This window comes from Anguilla rostrata, chromosome 17 (assembly GCF_018555375.3).
Source record: "Anguilla rostrata isolate EN2019 chromosome 17, ASM1855537v3, whole genome shotgun sequence".
Classification (NCBI taxonomy): domain Eukaryota; kingdom Metazoa; phylum Chordata; class Actinopteri; order Anguilliformes; family Anguillidae; genus Anguilla; species Anguilla rostrata.
In genome coordinates, this window is record NC_057949.1 from 14,162,777 (window position 1) to 14,185,838 (window position 23,062).

A 23,062-nucleotide genomic window follows, 5' to 3' on the forward strand; every position below is an offset into this window, starting at 1 on the left:
AGAAAATTGCCCACTCCGTTCCCCAAAATAACATAAGCAGTAATTGTCCTTGTCTCTTTGTATTGCCGAAGTTGAGATTGCTGTTCAGGTATGTGTGTATGTACGGATGTAGTATGTGTGTGTCTTTGTGAGTGTCTCTGTGTGTGTGTGTGTGCGCGTGTGCGTTTGTGTGTGTGCATTTCTGGCACAGTAACCTCAGCAGCCCACCATTTTGGGCAGGGTGAATTCCAGGGAGAGGTCAGAGGAGGGCAGCAGCCATGCCAGCTGACCCTTGACCCCTAACCTGACAAGACTCTTGAAATTACACAGTGGCAATTAACCTCTGAACTAATCTCGCGTTAACACCTGCCCTTTCGATCCGGTTTAAATTGGGGTTTTTAGCTGCAGAAAAGAAAAAAAATCAACCTGGCTTGAGTGCTGCATGTGACTGTTTCCAATTGGAGATGGACAGATTGATAGAGAAAGATGGGTTGTGTGTGCAATGACAGAAAGAGGCCTTACAGATGGAGAGGAATGAACATATTGACACTGACTGAATGGAGCAGAGGCTGCGAGAATAGATTAAAATAAGGAGAAGAGCAAAACAGACACCCACAGCCTCCTCAACTCCTGGGAGAAAACCGTCTGAGCCTTAAAGTAAACAACTGTCTGAATTAGATATCCTCCCATCAACATGCTCATGGAGAACATGATTACTTTTCAAACAGCCTGACAACCCATCTGTGCTTCCGGACAAGGAAGATGTCAACAATTTAAAAGTAAACGGGTTGGTTATTCACCCAGAATGGCTGACGGACAGTGAAAGGTGTCATTTGCTGCTACCTGTGATTATTATTCTACCACACAAACAGCTCGTGCACACGCCCCTATCACATTCGGCGAGTCTAAGAAGTATGACATTAAATTAAATTCAATTAAGTGGCACGGCTGTGGCATTGTACATCGACAAGGCATCAAAAATGCCCTCGGTGCTACGTGAGTAATACAGCGATAACTATGGTCTAGTGCCATACTCGTTTAAAAATAAAACTGTTTTCATATTCGTCACCTGGATGTGGATGGTCTTCTTACCAGTGGATCAGACAAAAGATGAACTTACTTAACAAAATAATTGAATGTAACACTGTCATTATAGAACTATTACATCACTTTATTTAACCCGGTAAAAAAAACAGACATTACGTTAAAAATAAACTTCTAAAAACCCATTCTGCTATCTCCTTAAATAAGATCTTCACTGGGTGATCGAAAAGTGAAAAACCTACATACACCTTATCTCCTACAAACTGAGGAACACGCCATTAGGAAAAGGAAAATAATGATAATTCTAAAAGAAGAAATAATTGTCTGCTGCTCCGCACACTAGCGGCAGAATCGCCGAAGACCTACGACATATTACAGAGACATTGTACACTGGACTTCAGTTTTAAATGGGCCCCGACATTTCCCGTGATATCAAACTAATGAAGCTGAAATCTCACTATACCTCTTTACTGTGATAATATAAGTCAAGACTGCTTCACGCGTAAAATCTTGGATATGCGTATCACATGCCTGTTGGCAGGGACACTGTAGAACTTACTTTACGACACAAGGGGAAAAAATCACTGGTTTGAATTAGCCACACAAGCGATAAGTTATTCGACTTTATCGTACACAACAGCCCGTTTCCGGAGAATCGAGGACGTAAGCGAAATAGCAGTGAGGCTGAGTTGAAGTAGCTTAATCAAATAATTTTTAGAATGCGGGAAGTCTCGACAGGCAGGTACCTTATGCAGTAGTCAACTGGCGTTGCAGAGGAGGGGTACACGGAGAGATGGAGAGAGAGAGAGGGAGAGGGGGAGAGAGGGGGAGAGAGAGAGATAGTGAGGGAGAGAGAGAGAGGTTTTTAAACGGGTGCGAGTCCGTGCGTTCCTGTCAGTGCACAGGGCTGACACGCAAAACAATTGGAAGCGTGCGCTTCAGTCAGTCTTGTGCAAAGTGGAACTACCTTAACACCGTTTGAAAAAGGATTTTTTAAATGATTATTGTTGTTATTTTTAGGCATATTTGCTCTAAATCAGTCTATCGCCAACTGTAAGGATATTTTTCGAGGTGGATGGTTTACATTGTTTCTTTAAGGACCGACCAATGGATCTCCAGTATTCATACGCTTTTATTGAAAGCTGGGAGTAAAATTAGCAGGTGATTTCCATAGGTGTTGTGACGCGCTGGACATGGGACCCTGTTGCGGGATTGAGGGATACTGTACGGGAGGAACTGTGTCTCCCTGAAGGAAAGCTGGTTTTGTTGGTGACTGGAGCCGAGAAGATGCGCGCTGGGAAGATGTGTACCAAACACGGCTTCATCTTGCTTCTTCTCAATGGGACAGCGTGTTTGGTAGGTGGGAATGGGGACACCGGTCCTCCCAATTTAAACGATCGTATTACACACACAATACTATGATATAAAGACCGAATACTCTGTCGGTCTACTTTCGTGATTACATATTTTAACATCTCACGCGCTGATCCGTACGTTGTGACTTGCCCCGAACGCACTTACGGGATGCAATCATCTGATATTCACACGCTAGCATACCGTATCTTGCGCACAGATCTTATGAACGACCAGTAATATCGGGTACCTGAATATTTTATATCTATTAATATTGTGATTAAGTGCCCTGTGTTGGGCACCACTTTTTTAAAAAAAGATATAGGCTACTATCCGCTTTAAGGACTTTTGCCGTGCTTTTGGAATCTCGTGCTGAAAATAAGTAGTCAGGTAAATTTCATGGAATGCCCAGCACTTTAAAGTGGGCGTCTTTTACACTGTAAAGTGCACAAAACTAACCAACAGGGGGAACGCAAGTGTTTGAAAATGCCTTGTAATTCTAACTAAGATAAGAATGTGGACGTAGTTATATCACATTGGTCTTTAGTCCAATATAGGCCTATACTAACTACATAAAGCGGTATAGTAGTACAGCTTTACTCGGCGTCTATTTTTTAAAACTAGCCTACTGGATTCTTAGATTTTGATGTAATCGGTTAATACTAACCCAAATATTAGGCTAGTTCAATAATACTAATTTAGTCCTGTTGAGAGAAATAGAACATATAATGAAGCTCAATAAAATCCTCTTCACCATACTGGGCAAACAATCTTTTAAACGGCGAAAATCTTCAGTAAGTCATCACTATAATTTCGCGGAATACTGTTCAAATGGCTTCGTCGGTGTGGTCCCCGGGCACTGTCTTTCCGGAATCGACCCTTGGATTTAGGCCGTGATTTAAGAAATAAAGCTGGTACGTTAAATTAGGACGATTAGGTCTCTTAAGAAAGCGCATTGACATGGTAAAATTGGGCGAGTACCAGGCAAGCCGCTTAATTACGTCCAGAGATACTGCAGGGTTTGCTGTGCTTAAATTAACACAATATCTTCGCTTTAATTACAAAAAACCCCATGACAGTTAAAACTGAGTGCTGTTACTTTTTAATCTTCGTTAAATTAGAAAAAAAGATGATTAATATGATGCTAAATATGCAAGTAGGCCTATGAAACAAGTGAATAAATATTTTTTAAATTCACCTTTAGTAAACTATTCTGTTTACTTTCCCAGTTTGGTCGTTTATGATATCATTCATTGCTGATTTACTCATTTATTTTTAACAATTCGTCAGAAAGGGGCACGAAGCGTAACGTTTGAACAGGTTGACAATTGGCAAATAACCAAGGTTTGAAGGTTGCGTCGGACAAAACTTTATAAAAAGAAAAAAAAACTTTATATATTTATTTATACTTAATATTCTTTACTCTGGGCATAGCAAATAGTTTTTTTTGTTGTTTGTTTGTTCAGACAGCCTACATTTCACGACTACCACCTCAACGAGTAACTTGTTTTAAGCGTTTTCTATAAAGACCGTCTTATTATCACTTGCTTATATGCCTTAGGCACAACAGTGAAGAAACGGGTCTAATGATGTAATTATTTTCCATGCAGCTTGGTCATTAGTGTTTGTGTGTGTTTGTGGTGTAGGCTACCACAGGCGTCACACTTCTCACCAGCCCAATATGCGGCCGAATTAGAGAGTCATTGATAATTCATTAGTCTAGTGACAGTGATAAATCTCCCAGAAATTTATAAGTTATCCAACTTTTTATTCCTCTGTTATAGCCGTGATTAACAACCTAGAGGAGAACCGGTTCTTAATTTTCAATTTGTTTTCGGCATTTTGAGAAAAGGTAAATTAAGCTTTGCAAGCCAAGATGTAAAAAATAGACCGATGATTGGAGAGGTAATTTGGGTGAAATGGTTGATAGAATTATAGTGGAAAACGTGTTGAGCTAATAACTTGAGTTAATAAAGACGCGCTTTTATTCTGTACCACCTGGCACGAGATTAATTAGTCTTTTATTAGTTGGTGTACTTCTTAATTTGTTTTTCATTGTTTCCTGGGCGACAGTAGACCGTTAAACCGTAATGATAAAACAGATATCACCTCAAAATACATTAATGAAAAAAAATTGTCGCGGCGAAGTATATGGCACGCGCACTGTTTTTTCTTACAGCTTGCGTGTTGTGGGGGACTGTAGCGCGCCAGGAATGCGGGCTGTCAAAATATTTCCTGAGTCAAGGTCGCGCTGTTAATCATTAAACAGAGAAAAAGAAAGCCCCGGAAAGCTGCAATACAGACGAATTCAAAATAGTCTCCAGCATTGTTCATCCCGGGATCAAGCAGGGCCCTCGAGATCAGCGACATCCCTTTTTCCCTGCTAAGACCGTACTGAGCCCAGGAGAGCTGGGGGATCTGGGGAGAGGGAATCAATTCGACAAAGTAGGACGATCTAGTGTTAAAATATCAGTGCCTAGTTTCAGATCACAGGGCATTTTAAATGAGCTTGCTCTCGGAGGTCACAGAAACATGATTATGAATCTGGCACAACCCTGGAATCCTGGGTGGTACATAACCCCATAACCACATTCCTTATGCAAAAAAATGAAGAGAAAAAGAACATTGAAAGTGGGAAACAAAAATTTTATTTGCAACGCATTTGTCATGCGTTACAGACATGTAGAGCAATTCTATCAGCAAGGTCAGGTGCTTAAGACATGTAGAACTGTTCTACCAGTTCAGATAGGAAGTTCACTGACATGGTCAAACGTTTCAACTCAGCGGCAGTCACAGGGATTTTGGACTTTGTGAAAAGATCAAACATTGGGCCCTACCATCCCAGAAACGCCTATGTTCTAAATCTTTTGAGGGCCCCTGGCAGTCAGGGCCCTAAGAATCACCATAATTCCCCAACCCCCACCCCAACCCCCTTATGGCACCCATGGTTCTACCAGCATGGAGGGGAAGTTAACAGACATGTTGAGTGGTTCCACCAGTACGGAAGTTAGCAGACGCACGTAGAGGCTCTTTGTGGGAGGGAGACCCAGACCCTGCCCTTAGGAATCTGCCTGCAAAGGTCTGTTTGCTCAGTGCACGCTGAAGAAACATCCAAATAAGCGCATTCCCTTTGGGTTCCTTCTCGAATACTTATTGATTTTTTTTTTTTCTTCTAGATTTCGCAAAACTAATTTCACGCTCCGATTAGACATGCAGATGAAATGCAGATGAAATGATAATTGTAAACCAGGCACCCAGATAATATTTCGGAGCGACTCCACAGCCCTCTGAAGCCTGTCTGGTTGGCACGTGACGCGACCGAGCAGCTTGTCTCGCGTGGTCCCTGGACCAGCTGACCCAGTGTGAGAGCGTCCAGCCACATTAGTCACGGAGATCCACTCCAGCACAATTTTCCAGTATAAGACCAGTTTATTCGGCATCCAAGGAGACACGTGGACCCATGTGAACAGTGCGGTGCTAATTTTGGATGTTTATCCCCGTCAACGCTGACTCATCCCCCCCATTACCGCTGCCTGGTACACCTTCACGTGCTCACCTGCTTCCAGCTTCTAAGGCATAACCCCCCCCCCCAACAAAAAACAAAAAAAAAACACATCTACCTGTCATGTGGATATGAATTCCCTTTGCTTTAATGAGAAGCTGGAGAGTAAATGTCTCTGACTGACGTAGAGAGCAGGCCCACGGGAGGCTATGGGAAATGTAGGCAGAGGGAGCTGGTGGCTAAAGCTATGCTCGAGCCCTGTGTCTGACCCTGTGCGTGACTACCTAGCGCAGTGCCAAGAACAACTTCAACGACAACAACCAACTGCCTGAGGCACTGGCAGACTTCCCCCCCAACATGTAAACAGCATGCAGGCTGCCTCGAAGTGCGGTGGGATATTTGCCTGATAACTTTGGCAGTATTAATTACTTAATGATCTGGGAGAGAGAGAGAGTGTTCCACAGTATATGATGAAGCAGCACCTGCTACACTGCACATTCTCAGATCGACCAACGGTTACAAGCTCTGCTCTCTCCACTCTCTGTATCAATATGAAACGTATACATCTCATCCTTAAGCATCTGTAGATAAGCGTATATGTTGAATAAACTCATAACAACGTTGCAATGGATATATATCCATTATATTTATATTTCACATATTTCACAGAGCCAATTCAAGTACCTTTATCAAGGTTGAATCAGAAATGTTCAGAAACGATCGACCAAGTGTTAAAACTTAAAAACGAATTTGGCCCATGAGAGCCATGGTGGTCTGGCCCTCAACGCAAATACACAACATGGTGTACTGAGATCAAAATGACCGCTCGCAGAACCAGAATGCACTGCACTCAGAACCATCAAGCCATTTCACAAGAAGCGCGCGGGGAACGCAGACAGGAAGAGACGTTGTGTGGAATAACAGGAGAGACGGTTGAATAGGACTAATACCCCCAGTCCTGCACAGGAAACAGCACGCATGGGCACTTTACCATAGGTCACAAGAAGCGCCCCCACCCTCCAGGCTGGGGAAGCGCGTGTCTGTGTAACTCAATCCCTCATGACAAATGCAGTCTATCCATACGGGGTGCCAAATGTAAAGTATAACACATTATGCTTTTCTTGTGCTTTTTTTTCTCAGAATCAGCCTACATAGCACATTCTGCCAAACATTTACGCTAAATAGTTTTTCTCACACTTGAAGGACATGCTAAATTTGACCTTTTAGTTCAAATTTTCAGATATAATTGGCAAATTGCAAAATATATAGGTAAAATCTGATTTTTAAAAAACAGACATTTAATAAAAAATTATGTTTTCCTTTAATATATCCCCGTTTCAGGAACAAGTATTTAGATACATATATATATTCAATTTTAAACCTTGGTTTCAAAAAAAAAAAAAAAAATACATAATGCATAAGCTTGTAAATAAAACAGTAGTTTTCAAAAACCAAAATTTTATTTTAAATGTTAACTATTCAGCAAAAATATTTATATCTTTAATCTTGGTTTCCAAATGAAATTTCACTTCTCAACTCTTGGTTTTCATTAAAACCAAGATTTTAGATTTAGATCTATTTAATCTATTTTATCACAAATCTTGACTAAAATGTAAATAGCTAATTAACTAGTTATAGTACTGATTTCTCCTTACTAAATATAATCCACGTCCACAATAGCTAATTATGGTCAGCATGACGCTTGTCATATAAAGTTGTCATATGTAGGACATGGTTGCAAATCCTTCACATTGGATGACTTCCTGAAGTCTGCCACCCATAGACCTGTCCTGCAGCCATCTTCAGTTCAGATTGTTTTTTGGGTATTTTTGCCTTCAGTCTTGTATTCAGCAAGTGAAATGCATGTTCAGTTCAATTCAGGCAGGTGATTGACTCGACCAGTTAAGAACACTTCGCTTTTTGGCCCTACTTTAGCAGAGTATTTCAGGTTATTTTTCCTGCTGCTAGATGATATGCTGTCTAGTGGGTTTTGAGGCATTTGGTTGGATTTGGAGCAGAAAGGATGTTTCTGTACACTTCAGAATTAACCCTGCTGCTGTCAACAGTCACATCATCATAACAGACAAGTGAGCCAGTTTCAGTCACAGCCATACATGTTTAAGCCATAAGACTATACTGCCACACAGATGAGGAGGGTGCTTTGGATCATGAGCAGTTCCTTTCTTGCTCCACACTTTCCTCTTTCCATCACTTTGGTACAGGTTAACACTAATCTCTTCTGTCCATAAGAGTTTGTCGTAGAACTCTAGTTAGTCTTTTTTTAAATATAGCAAACTCTAACCTGGCCGTTCTGTTCTTAAGGCTTACCAGTGGTTTGCATCTTCACGTGAACTCTGAGGTTATGCTGGGGAAGTCTTTAGTCTTTGACATATCTGTGCCTACATCCTGGAGCGTGCTCTTGATCTGTTCGACAGTTGAAAATGCTTTGTTTCTGACTTTGACACCCCATGATGACCTGTTTTTACTGGCTGTAACAGTTTGTTGGTCATCATGTGGAGACGACAGCGACCAAATGTAAATTCGACTCCCAGTATCAGCCTTTCGTTAGCTTTCTTGTGCATGAACTAATGATGCAAAGACACACAGCAGGCCAAGAAACAGCTGAGCAGCCAATTGCCTAATCACGTTTAGTCTCCCAAAACAGGGGGACTATGTATAAAAAGGGCTGCAAAATTTGTCATGTTTCACCCAATATGGATGAAAATACCCATAGATGAAGGCTTTAACCTCATTTAATTGTCTCATTTCAAATCCAAAGCGCTGGAGCCAAAACAACAAAAATTGAGTCACTGTCCAAATACTGACTGCAGTCTATATAATTTGATGGAAAAGTCTCCCTGGCTTGCTAATCTGGGGGTGTTTGGTGAAGCCCCGATCACATCTCAGCTCATATGCTTGGAGAAGGGCATTTGGGTATTTCCCCTGATTTGCAGGAAACACATAGATTGTTTTCTCTCTAAAATGTAGGTCTAGCCAAACAAACGGTTTCATGATCTGATATTTTTCTTGAGCCGTGATTACAGGAAATTGATACAAATTAAATGATATCAATAAATGAATGGTAATTAACTTGTTTCAACTTTGAAAATTTGACATTTATTCAGCATTGAAAATACCCTATCTTTATGTTAATGCAATCTTTTTTGAAGTGGATTCCGTGTAAATATAGTCAATAATAATAATTTAATGTTAATTAACTAAGTAATGAATAAATAATTTTACAGTTTTTTTTTCTTTATTGTACTAACAGCATTGCGCCATAATTTTTATGGTAATCTACTGAAAACTGCTGCAATATATTTAGCCGTTTATTTATTTATTTTTACAAATAAGTGTACGGCTTTAATGAGGCCGGTTCTATGCTCTATGCTCTTCACAATCATTCACCGACAGCAATGTTAAAATTCAAATACATTTCATAAAATAAACTTTTTTCCATTTGAATGTTTGACTGTTAGCTATTGGCATGTCAAGAAAGAGTAGTGTGGCAGTTTCCCCAGCTCATAGGGGTACAGTATGTTGGCTTCATGAGGATATATTCACTCTTACCATGAGCGCAACTTTGTCATAAGAGAGCAGAAAGAGAAGAGGAAGACAGAGAGAGAAAATAGACAGTTTAAAATGGGTGTGAGTTCACGAGAGAGGGAAACGTCTTCGAATATATTATTTGCACGACCATGGCCTATAATTAGGGTCACTAGTTTCTCCCTTTGTTTTCTCGTATGGTACTTGTCCTCCGCCAGCCAGAGGTTGCATCCCATTTGCACCACCTCAGTACTCTTGAGTTGATAATGAAATAGGTACTAATGCTAGTAACTAGCTCAGACTCTGATTGACAGTGATGTTTACAAGAGACACAAATTCAGTTAGATTTTTTTGCTTGTATGGACAGGGGCATGGCAGGTTTTGATCCTGCTTTGATGTCAATCCTCCCCTGTTGGTGCATGTGGTGCTCCAGATCTGCCTACAGACTACCTACACTATTCTTTATATTCTGATTGGAATACTCTGTTGGCTCTGTTTTGACAACCCATAATGCAACGGCAAAAGGAACATGGCATGTATCATTTCAAAACCCAGACTCGTGTGGAATCCACGTGAGGACAATGTTAAAATTATAGCTGCAGTGTGAAATGTCACCTTGCAGAAACACACTCCACTTGTATAAAATCGAGACTCCATAGTTTAGAATTTTTTTCGAAAAGTACTGTAATAACTTTTTAGAAGCAGTGGGAAATGCCCACAAAAAAAATGAGAGCAGTTATATAACATTTCATTTGCACAAAAAAGTTTATATAAAAAAATGTATGATTCATAATTCAACTAATTAACCGATCATGGTATTCAATCAAGACCTTCAGTAGAATCAGGTGTCTTAGTGCTGGACTAAAACAAAATGCTGCACCCACCCCGGCTCTTTTCGGGTAAGATTGGACACTCTTGCTTACTGTAGCAATACTCATTCCTGGTCCTGGAGAGCCTTTTTCCCCCACTTAAGATCAATGACCAGTTCAGACCCAAGAAACGTGGTGACGAGAGTTAACCGTGTAATCAACTGCTTTCACTGATCAATTTCTGTGCTACTCAAGAACTGAGTAACAACAAAAGCCAGCTGTGGACTAAGCCAAGACATGCATTTCATAGCATTTAAACTTTCAGTTCACTTTCCTTCTCAACTCTCCCCATATTAGAACAACTAATTGTTTAAAAATGTCTCAATTAGAAAATCATTTGTATGAATAGCTGCTTAACCGTGCTGTTGAAGTGCCTATGGGGGCCCCTTAAGGACAGCCATTGAAATACAAGTCACATGATAGAGACAAATAGGTGGCACTATATAATGCACTGATCACATAAGTTCACATCACACCTGCACACCACCACCTCCCCAGCATGCCTCTGTGCTGTACCATTCATGTATTGTTCAATGACACATAAAACCCACATTTATCTCGCTACACTGCCTGGCAGGAGGGTTTATTTCTCTTTAGTAGCCCTGTCTGTATGAGTCAGACCCCCATGCCCATAGGCATGCTGGGAAGGTGGTGGTGTACAGGTATGGGGTTGCATGATGTGTTCCAGATGGCACGGGCGAGGCAGTCTCTCACGCAGTGCCCTTTTATATACACTCCAGCAAGGCTTTCAGCACAAAATGGCCTCAGGGATCTATTGAGGCAGCACTGATAATACCATGGTGCTCAGGAAGAACCCTTCACAGTGCATTATGGGGGAAAGATTTGGGGGTGAGGAAGAGGTGGAGCCATTTTATCCCCAGCTTTTTATTAGCACATTGCAGAAGAGCCTTTAATTCCGTCAAGAGAGCGATCTGTTCCATTCAGACTCGAGCGTGCCCCCGCAGCCAAGAAATCTGCCTCCGCCCTTCTGCACATTCTCAACCCCCCCCAAACCCCCGCCACCCCCCCACCCCACCCATGAGAGTTCTCCATCTCGTTATCTGTAAATGCGGACTCCTCGCTGATAACAGGAAAACGGACAGCCTATTAGGGGCGAGGCATCTGGTCAGGAAACCTAAAACGAAGCGGAATGTTCCGGAGCCCCCGGGCTCGCCCGGGCCCAAACCGAGCGGGGAGAAAACGCTCGCTCGGCACGGAGCCCGGTCCAATCGCCTCGTCGGGCCGCCGTAAATTATTCATTAAGAGTCAGCGCTCTTGTTTGGTGTGAAATTACCTTCCTCTCTGTCGGCCCGCCAGTGGAACGATCAGGTAAAAGGGCAGTTTTAATCACGCAATAAAAGACAAAGTCTGCCACCAACAACGCATCGAGTCTGGCACTCGGGGAAGAAGAAGAAAAAAGTAGCATTACAAATCGCAAAGAACTTCGTCTTTTAATTAAAAATTGACGTTATATAAAGGAGTGAAATTTCTATTTAAAGGAGAAGAGAAACAGAGCGGGTGATGCGACTTGTCAGCTCGCGAAGAGCGGTCCGACGCCGCATATTAAATTCACGCGCGGCCGCGGCAACACGGAACGCCGTCTTGCGTACGCCCACCAGATCGTAATCAGAGCGGATGTTTTCGATATGCGCGGGCAACCTCTGGATTTATTGGGGGGGGGGGGGGGGTGGAATAATAGCGCCGTTAAAACAAGACTAATCGGCGTGACGGGAATCCTGTTCTGAACGTTATGCGAGCTAGTTCATTTCCGCGGCAACGCTCCGCCACGCTTGGGTGGCCGATGGATGTACCTGTCGGTTTGTTTAAGTTCGCCACGAGGGCGTACGCCGCGGCGAGGATCGGCCGCCGCGTGCACCCGCCGCGCGGACTGCGGTCGCGGTCGTCGGGCGGAGAAGGGATGAGTCACGGTCCGCAGGCGGACCAGGTCGAAGCCCGCGGGCTCTTCTCACAGACGCGCGGCTTAGCTTCCTGCACTTCGATGCGGCCACTTGACTCCAATACAACATTTCCCTGAAGGCACAGGCTGCTACTGTTAGCCTCACCAGTCAGGCTCATAGTCTCATGCTACGATGAGCCTGACCAGATTGCTCATGACCTTGCAGTACTACGAGCCTGACCAGGATACTCAAACTTACAGTACTATGATCCTGACCAGGCTGCTCATAACATCACCACACTATGAGCCTGACGAGACTGCTCATAACCTTACAGTATTATGAGTCTGACCAGGCTGCTCATAACATCACAACACTATGAGCCTGACCAGGATACTCATAAACTTACAGTACTATGAGTCTGACCAGGCTGCTCATAACATCACAACACTATGAGCCTGACCAGCTTGCTCATGGCCTTCCAGTACTATGAGTCTGACCAGAATGCCCATAACCTCACCACATTATGGGCCTGACCAGAATGCCCATAACCTCACCACATTATGGGCCTGACCAGATTGCTCATAACCTCACCACACTATGAGCTTTCCTAGGTTTCTCATAGCCTTGTGGTACATTGAAACTGACCAGGTTGCTCATAACCTCATAGTTATACAAGCCTGATAAGGTTGTTTAAACTCTTACAGTGCTATGAGCCTGACCAGGTTGTTCATAATCTTACGGTTATATACACCTGATAAGGTTGTTTAAACACTCACAGTGCTATGAGCCCGGATAAGTTGCTCATATGAACCTCATCTGCCTTGTAAGGTTGACACACTGATGTAAGAAGCCTGCCCAGCTTCCAGGATCTGCTTCGCTTATAAAGTAATGGTTAGTTACTTCTAATCATAATCTTGTGTAGGAGGGGTGCCCATTGGAGGTGGTGATCTTTAACACTGCCTAAATCTTGCTGGAACCAAGTCAGATTGCAATGAAACCGATTTCACTAACGTCCCATTTCAGGTGCTCTTCAAATCTTGCCAAGAGCACCCAATCCATGATTGGGATTACTCTACTTCTACAGGTCAGTCACACATTACAGTTTCCCCAATGGACGCTTTCCTTCTGTAGGGCAGTCCTGATTGGTCGAGAATCCCCCGGGGGTTTACCTCGCTCCTCGTTCCCGTTTTGCCCTCTGCTCCGTTTCGCCCAGTTACCTTTAAAACGCTGTCAGAGCATCAGAGGATTTCCATGCTAATTAATCCTGCCCTTCTTCGGGGCCTGCCAGGGATCTCTGTGAGGCGACGTCAATTTCCAGAAGATTAAATATAGACGCTCTGAGCCGGACGAGCGGCACCAGTGACCCAAAAATAGAATAAGAGGGGGAAAGTGCCTCAAAGTTTAAACTGTGCTGAGGAGTTTTTATCCTAATTAAAACCGTCTGAGCAAACGATAACTTCACTTTCGAGCCTCGCGCTGTTTCCTGAGCCCGGAGCTCTTACCTGTACCTCGACCAGGCCACATGCGTCTCCTCTAGGGATTTCTTTTAGGCCCCTACTGTACATCAGCGATTCCCAAACTCGGTCCTGGGGAACTCCTGCATGTGCTCATTCTCGTTCCAGCCACAGCCGCCATCCCAGAATTTCTAAACAAGTCGTGAATTTTTCTTAATTAGTCTCTTTTCATGTTTCGAGGGATTATTTACCCTGTTTTGTGTCAGAAATAGCTAAGCGCGCCGCAAAGAATAAAAGTCCCATATTCACATCGCGCTTATTGTGCTACATTGTGAATGATTGCATAAAGAGAGGTCTTTTTTTTTTTTAACTGATAAAATTAAAGACTGAGGTGATTCAATGCACTGCTAATTAGCGAAAGTGTGGACACATGGTGATTAAAACGACCAATTTGGTACATAATGAAAAATTCAAAAGACAAGAGCAAATGATAATGAGGCAAACCTGCATTGTGTAAAGTTAACAAGGAGGTATTCAAAGACAAAAGCGAGCTATAATAGAGAGTAAAAAAAAAAAAACAGCAGGAGAGAAACTAACTGCTTGTTAAAATTCTGGGACTGCAATCGTGGGGAGGAAAGGAGGCCAGCATACACGAGGGTCTCCCCCGCCCCGGGGCCAAGGATGAAAACCACCTCCTGACATCATCAGCGGCTTTTACTCTGCTGTCTGTAACATCAGCGGTGCATCATGGGAAACGTTATGTCCACATCCCACATTGATGTGTTGATTTGGATATGCCCGTGCCCCACTGGCAGTAGCCTTGACACCACAACCCCCATGCAAACGCCTGGCCTGTGTTACTCATGTGCCCTGTTTTTGGGTGGAGGTCAGACAATATCAAAAAGGTAAAAAAAAATGGCTTTCTAAAATACACTGCAAGAGTGTTTGGTATGTGCAACTGTCCCCCTCTGGTTGTTCAGACCATTTGCATAGTAAGGATATCAGCTTTCTTAAAGGTCAGCAAGGTTCCTCAGAAACCCTTCCGAACGTTAGCTTTTAACACGGAAACTAAATGATTTATTTAAGCGGAGGGTCGATGAGACATACTGGCCTTTACTGCGTCAGGGCTGAGAGGAGATAAAGTGCCCAGACTGAGGGCACTGCGCCTTTGAGGGGCAGGACAGGCAGGGGGGTGCCTGGCAGAGGCCAATGCCTGGCACCCTAGGTACTGGGGCAGGGTGGAGGGGCCCCAAACCCTTGCATTCTGAGACGTGCGGCGACAAAGTGGGGACAGCCTGCTCGTCGGAGCGGTTTCGATGCGGGGCACGGAATATTCCGTGAAATATGAATGCCTGAATAGATTAAAATCAATACGTCCGCGGCGTCCTATTTCTTATTCATTAAGAAAGAGAAAGGCTTCGCAGGGAAGATATTAAAATATCACATTTTTTTCCATAAGGTCCCTTGCAAGAAGCCAAACGCGCATTGCGGATGAAGGAATTACTGAGTAAAGCTGTCGAAATGAGTCTTGATGGAACTTTATGAACAAACGCTATCCTCGTCTACCTCCACGCACACTAGCGGGTTTTGTCGCAGGGATCGCCATTTCCTCCAGTAGTCCCTTGGATCAGTGCACAGGATCCACAGAACTGCACAGTTTGTGTGCTCAGTCAACTTCGGCCAGAGTAATTTACATGGCTCACGGTTTACATGTAATTTAAGCAGTTTTTTTGTTATTTATTTTATTTTTTTTACAATAATATGAAAATGGAATTCAGACTGAAACTCTTCATGTCAGAGGCTTCAGTCAGTCGAGGGTGCGACTCCAGTATATAATTGGAGATAAGCAAACGGAGCTTTCTCGGTGCTCGGTGAGCTTCCTCGCCACTTTACCACACCGTCACACCATGACGTCATCTAATGGCAACGCTTATCCGGAATTAAGAAACAGCGCCGGTGTCTACGAGACGTGCTCTGTCACGTGACGGCCTCGTGTATGATGGAATAGGGCGACACCCCGAGAACAGCGGCGTTGAGCGAAGGCTCGGGTTAAAGAGCGGTACAATGTCTTACACGCGCGCCGAACCGCCAGGCTCTGAAGGCGAAGGCCGAAATGCTCCCCGATCCCCTCTCTTCCGAGATTCCACGATGCGGATACGCACGCAGGCGCTCCCCCCTCTCTCCACCATCCGAACCGTGTCGCTTCACACTCGAATGCCGAGAGTATCCACTGTATAAGCGAATCCCCAATGTTCTCGTCCAGTGACACCCCAATGTTCCCGTCCAGTGAGTCCCCAATGTTCCCTCTCCGTGCACTTCACAGGGCTAAAGTTGAGCAGAGCATGGGCTGTTTCACACCCCCCCCCCCCAATCCCTTTCCTTCTGAAGATCAGACTGCTTCACGCATGTGCTGATTGGGATTTTTTCACTTTTTATTAAGGTGTTAGAAGGCTAATTTGCGCACAACATCACGCTCGCCTTTTCCCTTTTCAGCGTGAGGTAATGGTCTCCCCGCCCAAGTGCGTGTGGTAGGGCTCTAGTCGCCGTAAACGGCCCTGGCTGGCTTTTCTTTGTGTCCCGGGCCCGCTGCCCACGGTGGGGGGCGGGGTAGTGCTGGGATAAAAAATAAATAAATAAATAAATAAAAACGACGAAATGGCAAAGCTGTAAAGGGACAAGGCTCATAACTGCGCGGCCCGAGGGAACATAAAAAGCGGGAATGGAGCCACAGATAGATATCCTCGCCCCGTTTATGTGTGCGCAGACATTCACGGGGAGCCGAAGAAGGGAAAGGCACGGGTTCTAAAAGCGTCATCCGGCTCGTTCGGCACAGCTAGAGATGGCCGTGGAGTCAATGTCAGCCGTTTATATTCATCTAGTATGTTTCTCTCTCCCCCCTTCCTCCTGTTCTCCCCCACAGCTGGCTTTGGGACAGGAAGACCAGTCCTCCAGCCACAAGGGGGGCGCCGGCGAGCAGCCCAAGCCGGTGGGCGTCCTGGACGGGCAGGGCCTGTCGCCCCTGGGCCGCTGGATGCTGCAGACCAGGAGCCGGGCGGCCAACGCCACGGGGCTGGAGCTGCCGTACCGCGCCCCCGCCGCCCCCCTGCCCCTCTCCAAGCAGGACTTCTGGGACATCCTGGGGAGCGACTCGCGGCCGGACGCCGCCGGCGGTGGGTCGCGGGCCAAGCGTCACCCCATCGTCAAGACCGGCAAGTTCAAGAAGATGTTCGGCTGGGGCGACTTCTACTCCAACATCAAGACGGTGCGGCTCAACCTGCTGATCACCGGCAAGATCGTGGACCACGGCAACGGCACCTTCAGCGTGTACTTCCGCCACAACTCCACGGGCCAGGGGAACATCTCCGTCAGCCTGGTGCCGCCCGTCAAGGCGGTGGAGTTCGACCTGGAGCGCCAGAGCGTGGTCTACCCCAAGGACTCCAAGATCTTCAACTGCCGCGTGGACTACGAGAAGGTGGACCGCAACAAGAAGACCTCGCTGTGCAACTACGACCCGTCCAAGACCTGCTTCCAGGAGCAGACCCAGAGCCACGTCTCCTGGATCTGTTCGAAACCCTTCAAGGTCATCTGCATCTACATCTCCTTCTACAGCACGGACTACCGCCTGGTCCAGAAGGTCTGCCCCGACTACAACTACCACAACGAGATGCCCTACCTGCCCTCGGGGTAGGGGCGGAGACGGGGTGTTGAGGGGGTGGGGGCAGGGGGCACTGGGGGTTCCGGAGGGGGGTAGTCACAGCCCTGGGACCTGTGCTCTAACGCGAGCGAATCAGCGAGACTGTGTGAGGAAATACAATCGCACACATGAATCTACCCTAACGGCAGTGGAACAGACAGCAATATATTAAAATATTACAGAAATAAAATCGGAATAATATTGCGACAATATTATATTGCCTTCACGATATACAGCAAATATAAAAAGTGCAGGAAATATAGCAATTATTGTTCTTTTTTCAGATACTGAAAGATTTTTGAAAAAAATATTGCATAAATATTGAAATATATAAATATATAATGCTGGTTTCCACACACACGCACGTACACACACACACACACACACACACACACACACACGTACACACATTCATTTCCTGCTCAGCCCAACTATCAACAGCCAGTTTGGAATTGTAAATTGCTTTAGTATTCCCTGCTCGTAATTCCCTTGGGTTTATTGCCTTATGCTTGCTGTTTATGAACTAGCATCGTGCAGGTTTAACATTCCTATTGGAGTCTGAACACACTGAAAATACAGCCAAATAAAACATGTCACGATATTGCAACACTTCACAATATGTGCATAAAAAATAGAAAAATACGAAAATTGCCACTTTGAAATGAGATCACTGCTGTGGAATCATACCCCTATTTTCCAAAAAGTCCATATTTATAATATATTGCAGCATGTTCCATTTCTGAGAGGTAGTTTTTCGAATGTTCGGCTGGATACAGGTGTCCTGTAGGACACTACACAGGAGAAATTCCATATCTGCTATTCTAGAAGTGTTCCTTTTTTATTTTTATTTTTTTATTATTCCCACTAAAGTGAAATCTCTCCTTTTCATCTCAGATACGCAAAATGAAAAATGGCTAAAATTAAGCTGTTCCGCAGCCATATTTAGAGATAGTGGAAAAATATTGCAGCCGAAATGGGCCCCCATTCATCTGGGCCCGAGCTCAGGTTCAACAAAGAATAGCGGAGCGTTTCGGAGCCGAACAATGGGGACGTTATTCATTACGCTCGCCCCTTGCGCACACCTGAAGAGGTTTTGTGGCGATTTGAATTAAAATGGAGGAGGAGAAAGAGCATTCATTAGGTTGCATTCTGCGTCCATTGTTCTCTTCGTTTTATGAGCCTCTGCGATTGCCAGCCTGGAGTCTATTAAAAAAATATCTGATTTTGTTACCATCAGAGCTCCCGATATGATAAGGTGATACATTTTCTTGTGCATGGGGAAGGTTCTTTTTCAACCGACTGCTGTATTTTTAAATAAATGCATTTAAAAATTTACACACACACACACACACACACACACACACACACACACACGCATAATACCTGATACATAATGAGTTGAACTAGGTAACCTCTACTTTGAAAGGAAAAAGCCTTCAGCAAAGATTTGATGTATATAGCCAAACTGCATTATTGTTGCTTGATGATGGCATGGCACCGTGGCCAATCAAAACACTTCTCTCGGTTTACATTTCTGCGACAAATATCGCTACGCGCCTGATAATTTCACATTTAAAATATGAGAGGCGTAACAATCCGTTTTGTCGGGAACCTCACAGAGCTGACAAAACAACAAGCTCGGAAGCTGGGTTGCTTTCATTTATTTATTATCGTCAATTCTTCACGGCTAAATTGGAGTAATCGAGCACCGTAACTTCAGCGTTTCCCCCCCAGACGTCTCATTTAACATATTTGCGATCGGGCGTTTTAATTAGATTGTGGAAAAAATGCACAGTGACATAAAGCAAGGGAACTTGACTGGTTTAACACAAATTGGATCCTTAACGCAGAGGTTAGGGAGCACTTTGGGGTTTTTATAAATGCTTGTGTTCAGGCCGGGCCTGCAGGCTCATAGTTCACCCGCAGTAAGGACATCCCATAAATGTTCGCCTGTGGGGTGGCATTAAGGCCAGTATAAAACCGTTGCTTTTATCATTTTCTTTTTAGAGAGAGGAAAACAGCGAGAGAAACAAAATAAAAATAACCGCGTATGAAAACCGTAGGAGATGAGAGAAAGAGTGCTAATTTACGGTTTTAGGAAAGACTGATTCCTTAAAGGGCTATTTTGTTGGCTCGTAACGGCATATCCCTGCGTCTGTGAAAACAGCGCGGCTCTCGCCGTCCCGCCGAGACCGTCGTGGAATTTCATTATGACCCTTATAAAAAAAAAAAAACGAACGCATCTGCGGAACCGAAGCCGCTTATTGACGCACGTAAACCCAGTCTTTGTTTCGTACTTTCAAATGACGTTGGTTTCCACCTTCCCCACGCGCACGTGTGATCGCCTAGCCGTTCTCGCTTGCAAATCATAAAGGCGAAGGCCGAGTGAATTCCTCTTAGCGCCCGCCGATGGCCGCCGGTCTGCGTTTCCGGCCGCAGCCAATCCACGCCCGACGGAGATTGCGTTAAGGTGCGGTCACGCTACAATTCACGCTCGCGAAATCATTACGGACCCCGCAGCGAACGCTAAAATAAATCATTTAAAAAAATGTTAGAATAAGATATGTTTACCGTCGATTCTGGTTTCCCGCTACACGGCGAACCATGCTGCCTTGTTTGCGTCTTGTGTTCCTTTAAAGTTGAATTAAATGAGATTGAATGATGGGACACAGCCAAAATGATAGCCTCCTCCGTTTTTTTTTTTTCAGCTTAGGGGTCAACCCGCGACGTCGAGGTCGTCTAATTGGTCAGCTACGTTTGCGCGAAGCGGATTCGCAGGTCAAAGTCCGCTAAACCTGAACTCTGGTACGGAGCGAAATGCGAAAATCCTTCGCATTCGGATACATATCTTTCCTCCCGCCTTCCGCACGTGTTTGAATGGAAGCGAGCGGAACGCGAAAGGCTGGTGTGACCGCACCTTTTACACCCCGCTCACGAGGCACCGCAGAAACGCGCGCAGGCCGGCCTGTAAACCATTCGTTTCCCCCGCGGTCGGCTAACGGCATCGACGCTAATATCGATACCAGCACGCTTTCCCTATCGCAGCGCTGAGAGGCAGCGCTCACACCTGTCCTAACGAAGCGACAGCCGCAGCTGAGATCTGCGCCTCGAGACGGGCGCGGGCGTTTGGTTCGGCTACGTTAAGGCCGTAAAAAATAATCGTAATTATAAAAAATAAAAAAAAACCTCGTGTTCTCTCGACGCGCCGTTGGAACGCGCCGTTCTCGTTTAAATCAGGGCGCGAGCGGGACCTACAAATCACAGCCGGCGAGAGAGCGCAGCAGCGATAACGGCCTTCGTCTTTCTCACAACTTCTTCACGGGCGAGCTGGAGCGCTAATGGCGGCGTCTGATCGCAGGGGCGGTTCCAGCGCCCGCGCGCATCGCGGCCACATCAGGAGAACGTGTAAAGGCTGGGCTCTCAAACTCCAGTCCTGGAGAGCCGCGGCCTCTCCGGGTTTTTTGCGGTGTCCTTTCGATCGGCAGCCGATTTAGGAAACGAGGCGCGCGGACTCCTTAGCCAATCGGTGACTTGAATTGGGCGCTTCAAGTGCAGGAACGCGTCAAACACCAGCAGGCGCAGCCGTCGTCCGGGATTCCAGTTTGAGATCGCCACTCTGAGCGCGAAGTACAGTCAGCTACACGGCCACACACGGGACAGACGGTTAACTAAGGTCCAGACTTCTCTGTGCTGTTAAAAATGTGCGTCTGCGCTTTGCGTGGTTGGATTCGAGACGTAATGAATGTTCCCAAACCCTTGGTGTGTGCCCCCCCTCTCCTCCCCCTGCCCCCCCAGGCAATGCCCCGGTACTGATATCCTGCAGAACTGGCCTCTCCGGGGGGCACCCAGACGGGGGTAAAACCGCACCCCGTCCCGCCAGCCAGTCGTAGACGGGACTGCTCTGTAAGATATTCATTCCCCTCCCAGTGACTCCCTCTGACCGATCCCATCCGGGCGGATGACCCGTCTCCATGGGTACGAACCCTGTGGAGGACCTGAGGTCTGCTGAGACACGGGAGCAACATTCTCCATTCTGGAGCAACACCCGAAACCCAGCGGCAAAGCACCTCTGTACCCCCCCTCTCAGGAGCGCCTGACTGGACAATGAATTTAAGAGGTGCATAACCCCTCCCCCCCGCTTACCCCCAACCAATCGACTTTACCCTGGCCTTGTGGGAGGGGTCATGCAGTCGCTGCATCCATGGCTAACGGACACTTAGCCTTCCTGAGGGCCGGGGCGCAGCTGGTCAACGCAGTGCAATACTACAAACTTCAGAATAAACGCCCAAATAACGTCTGAGTAACGTCAGAATAACATCCCCATCAGCCCCTTGCCCTTGGTTCTAAATAAAGTTGTATTTAAATGTTGATCGCACTGGTCGGGTGTTCTTTCCTGAATTGCTGAAACGCGCCGTTTCTGTGACGCGGGCGCCGCTGTGCGGACGCCATTGTGGCTCCGCCGTAACGCGGCTGCACAAACGGCAGTTGGCACGGCTGCGGGTTTCGGTCTCATCTCATCCATTCCCTCTCATTTCATTCAGGCAGCGCGGCAGAAGAGAATCGGCGAACGCGGCAGAAGACTTCATTTTGCGTATTAGCGTGCGGACACCCCGGCGCTGGAGGCCAGCGAGAGAGGAGAGAGGTGACGGGAGCGGAGCCGACCGGCCTCTCAGAGAAGCGGACGCGAGCGCGGGGCCTTTAATTAGGTGCATATATATTTTATTTCCGACCGTATCCCTCCGCCTTTTAAAAAAGAAAGACGTAACTGACATTAATTCCACTGGGCTCCTTAATTAAATCCCAGACAGACCGCTAACGAGGCGACGAGTTCACACGCCCGGCTCGCCGCGTCCCTTTAAACGAGATCCATTACGCCCCCCCGCTGCCCCCCTCCTCGCCCTGCTTCCCCATTGAAGCCTTCCCCCCGCCCACCTTGGGAAAACGCTCACGCAATCCGACGAAAGGGGAGAACGAGGGATGACGGGCGGAAGAACTGAAACGCGCTTTAAAAGGCGGGGCTCTTCCGAAAATTCGAAAGTGACACGAAGCGTTTCGGTAACGCTGGGCGAACCGTCAAATTCATCGTTGCCACAAATCAGGGGAAGGGACAGAGTTTTTCAGCTGGAATGATAACCTTTGGGGCATGGGGTCAGAGGGAGATATGCATTGCTAAAAGTTCCAGAGAGTAAATATTTTCACACACCAGACCTGGGTCAAATACGTGTTTGTTTTGGAGTCAAATACTTTTCTTCGCTTCACTGATCTTGTCTGGTGTATTGGAACCAATGAAATACTCTCAAAAAGTGCAAACCCCGGCTTCTGGTCATATTGTCTGGCTCAATTACACCAGGCAAGATTAATAGAGTGCAGAAAAGTATTTGAATCCAAAACAAATATGTACGTGTCCCAGGTCTGGCACACACACACACACTAGCCCTGAATGTAATGGGCCGGGGCCTAGGACAGCACACTTAATCCAACAGGTAGACTCCGTTCTAAAGTACTGACTGGATCAGATCCAGCTCTCGTGCGCATGACGGTCTGGGTAAGACCAGGCTCTCAGTATTTGACACCGAGTCCATTCAAGCAGGTCAGAAACCACCACCACACCGCTAGCAGACGATTCAACTCTTAGCATCCAACAGTGTCATCCGCACCATCGATATTTAAACGGATACGTCTGAAGAAAATGGCTGTTTAAAAAACGAAGGTTATGAAGAGGG

General features: G+C 45.8%; 1 protein-coding gene and 1 long non-coding RNA gene across 2 annotated transcripts in view; one reads left to right on the forward strand and one right to left on the reverse strand.

The window, feature by feature from the left end:
* Positions 1 to 23,062, reverse strand: part of LOC135243238 (uncharacterized) — a 113,360-nt gene that overhangs the window by 73,629 nt on the left and 16,669 nt on the right. The window lies entirely within an intron of this gene.
* On the forward strand, positions 1,906 to 21,707 carry LOC135243771 (neurexophilin-1-like). The gene is made up of 2 exons (XM_064315796.1): positions 1,906 to 2,379; positions 16,566 to 21,707. Exons 1-2 carry the CDS (start codon positions 2,311 to 2,313, stop codon positions 17,331 to 17,333), a joined length of 837 nt encoding a protein of 278 aa, XP_064171866.1. The 5' UTR covers positions 1,906 to 2,310; the 3' UTR covers positions 17,334 to 21,707.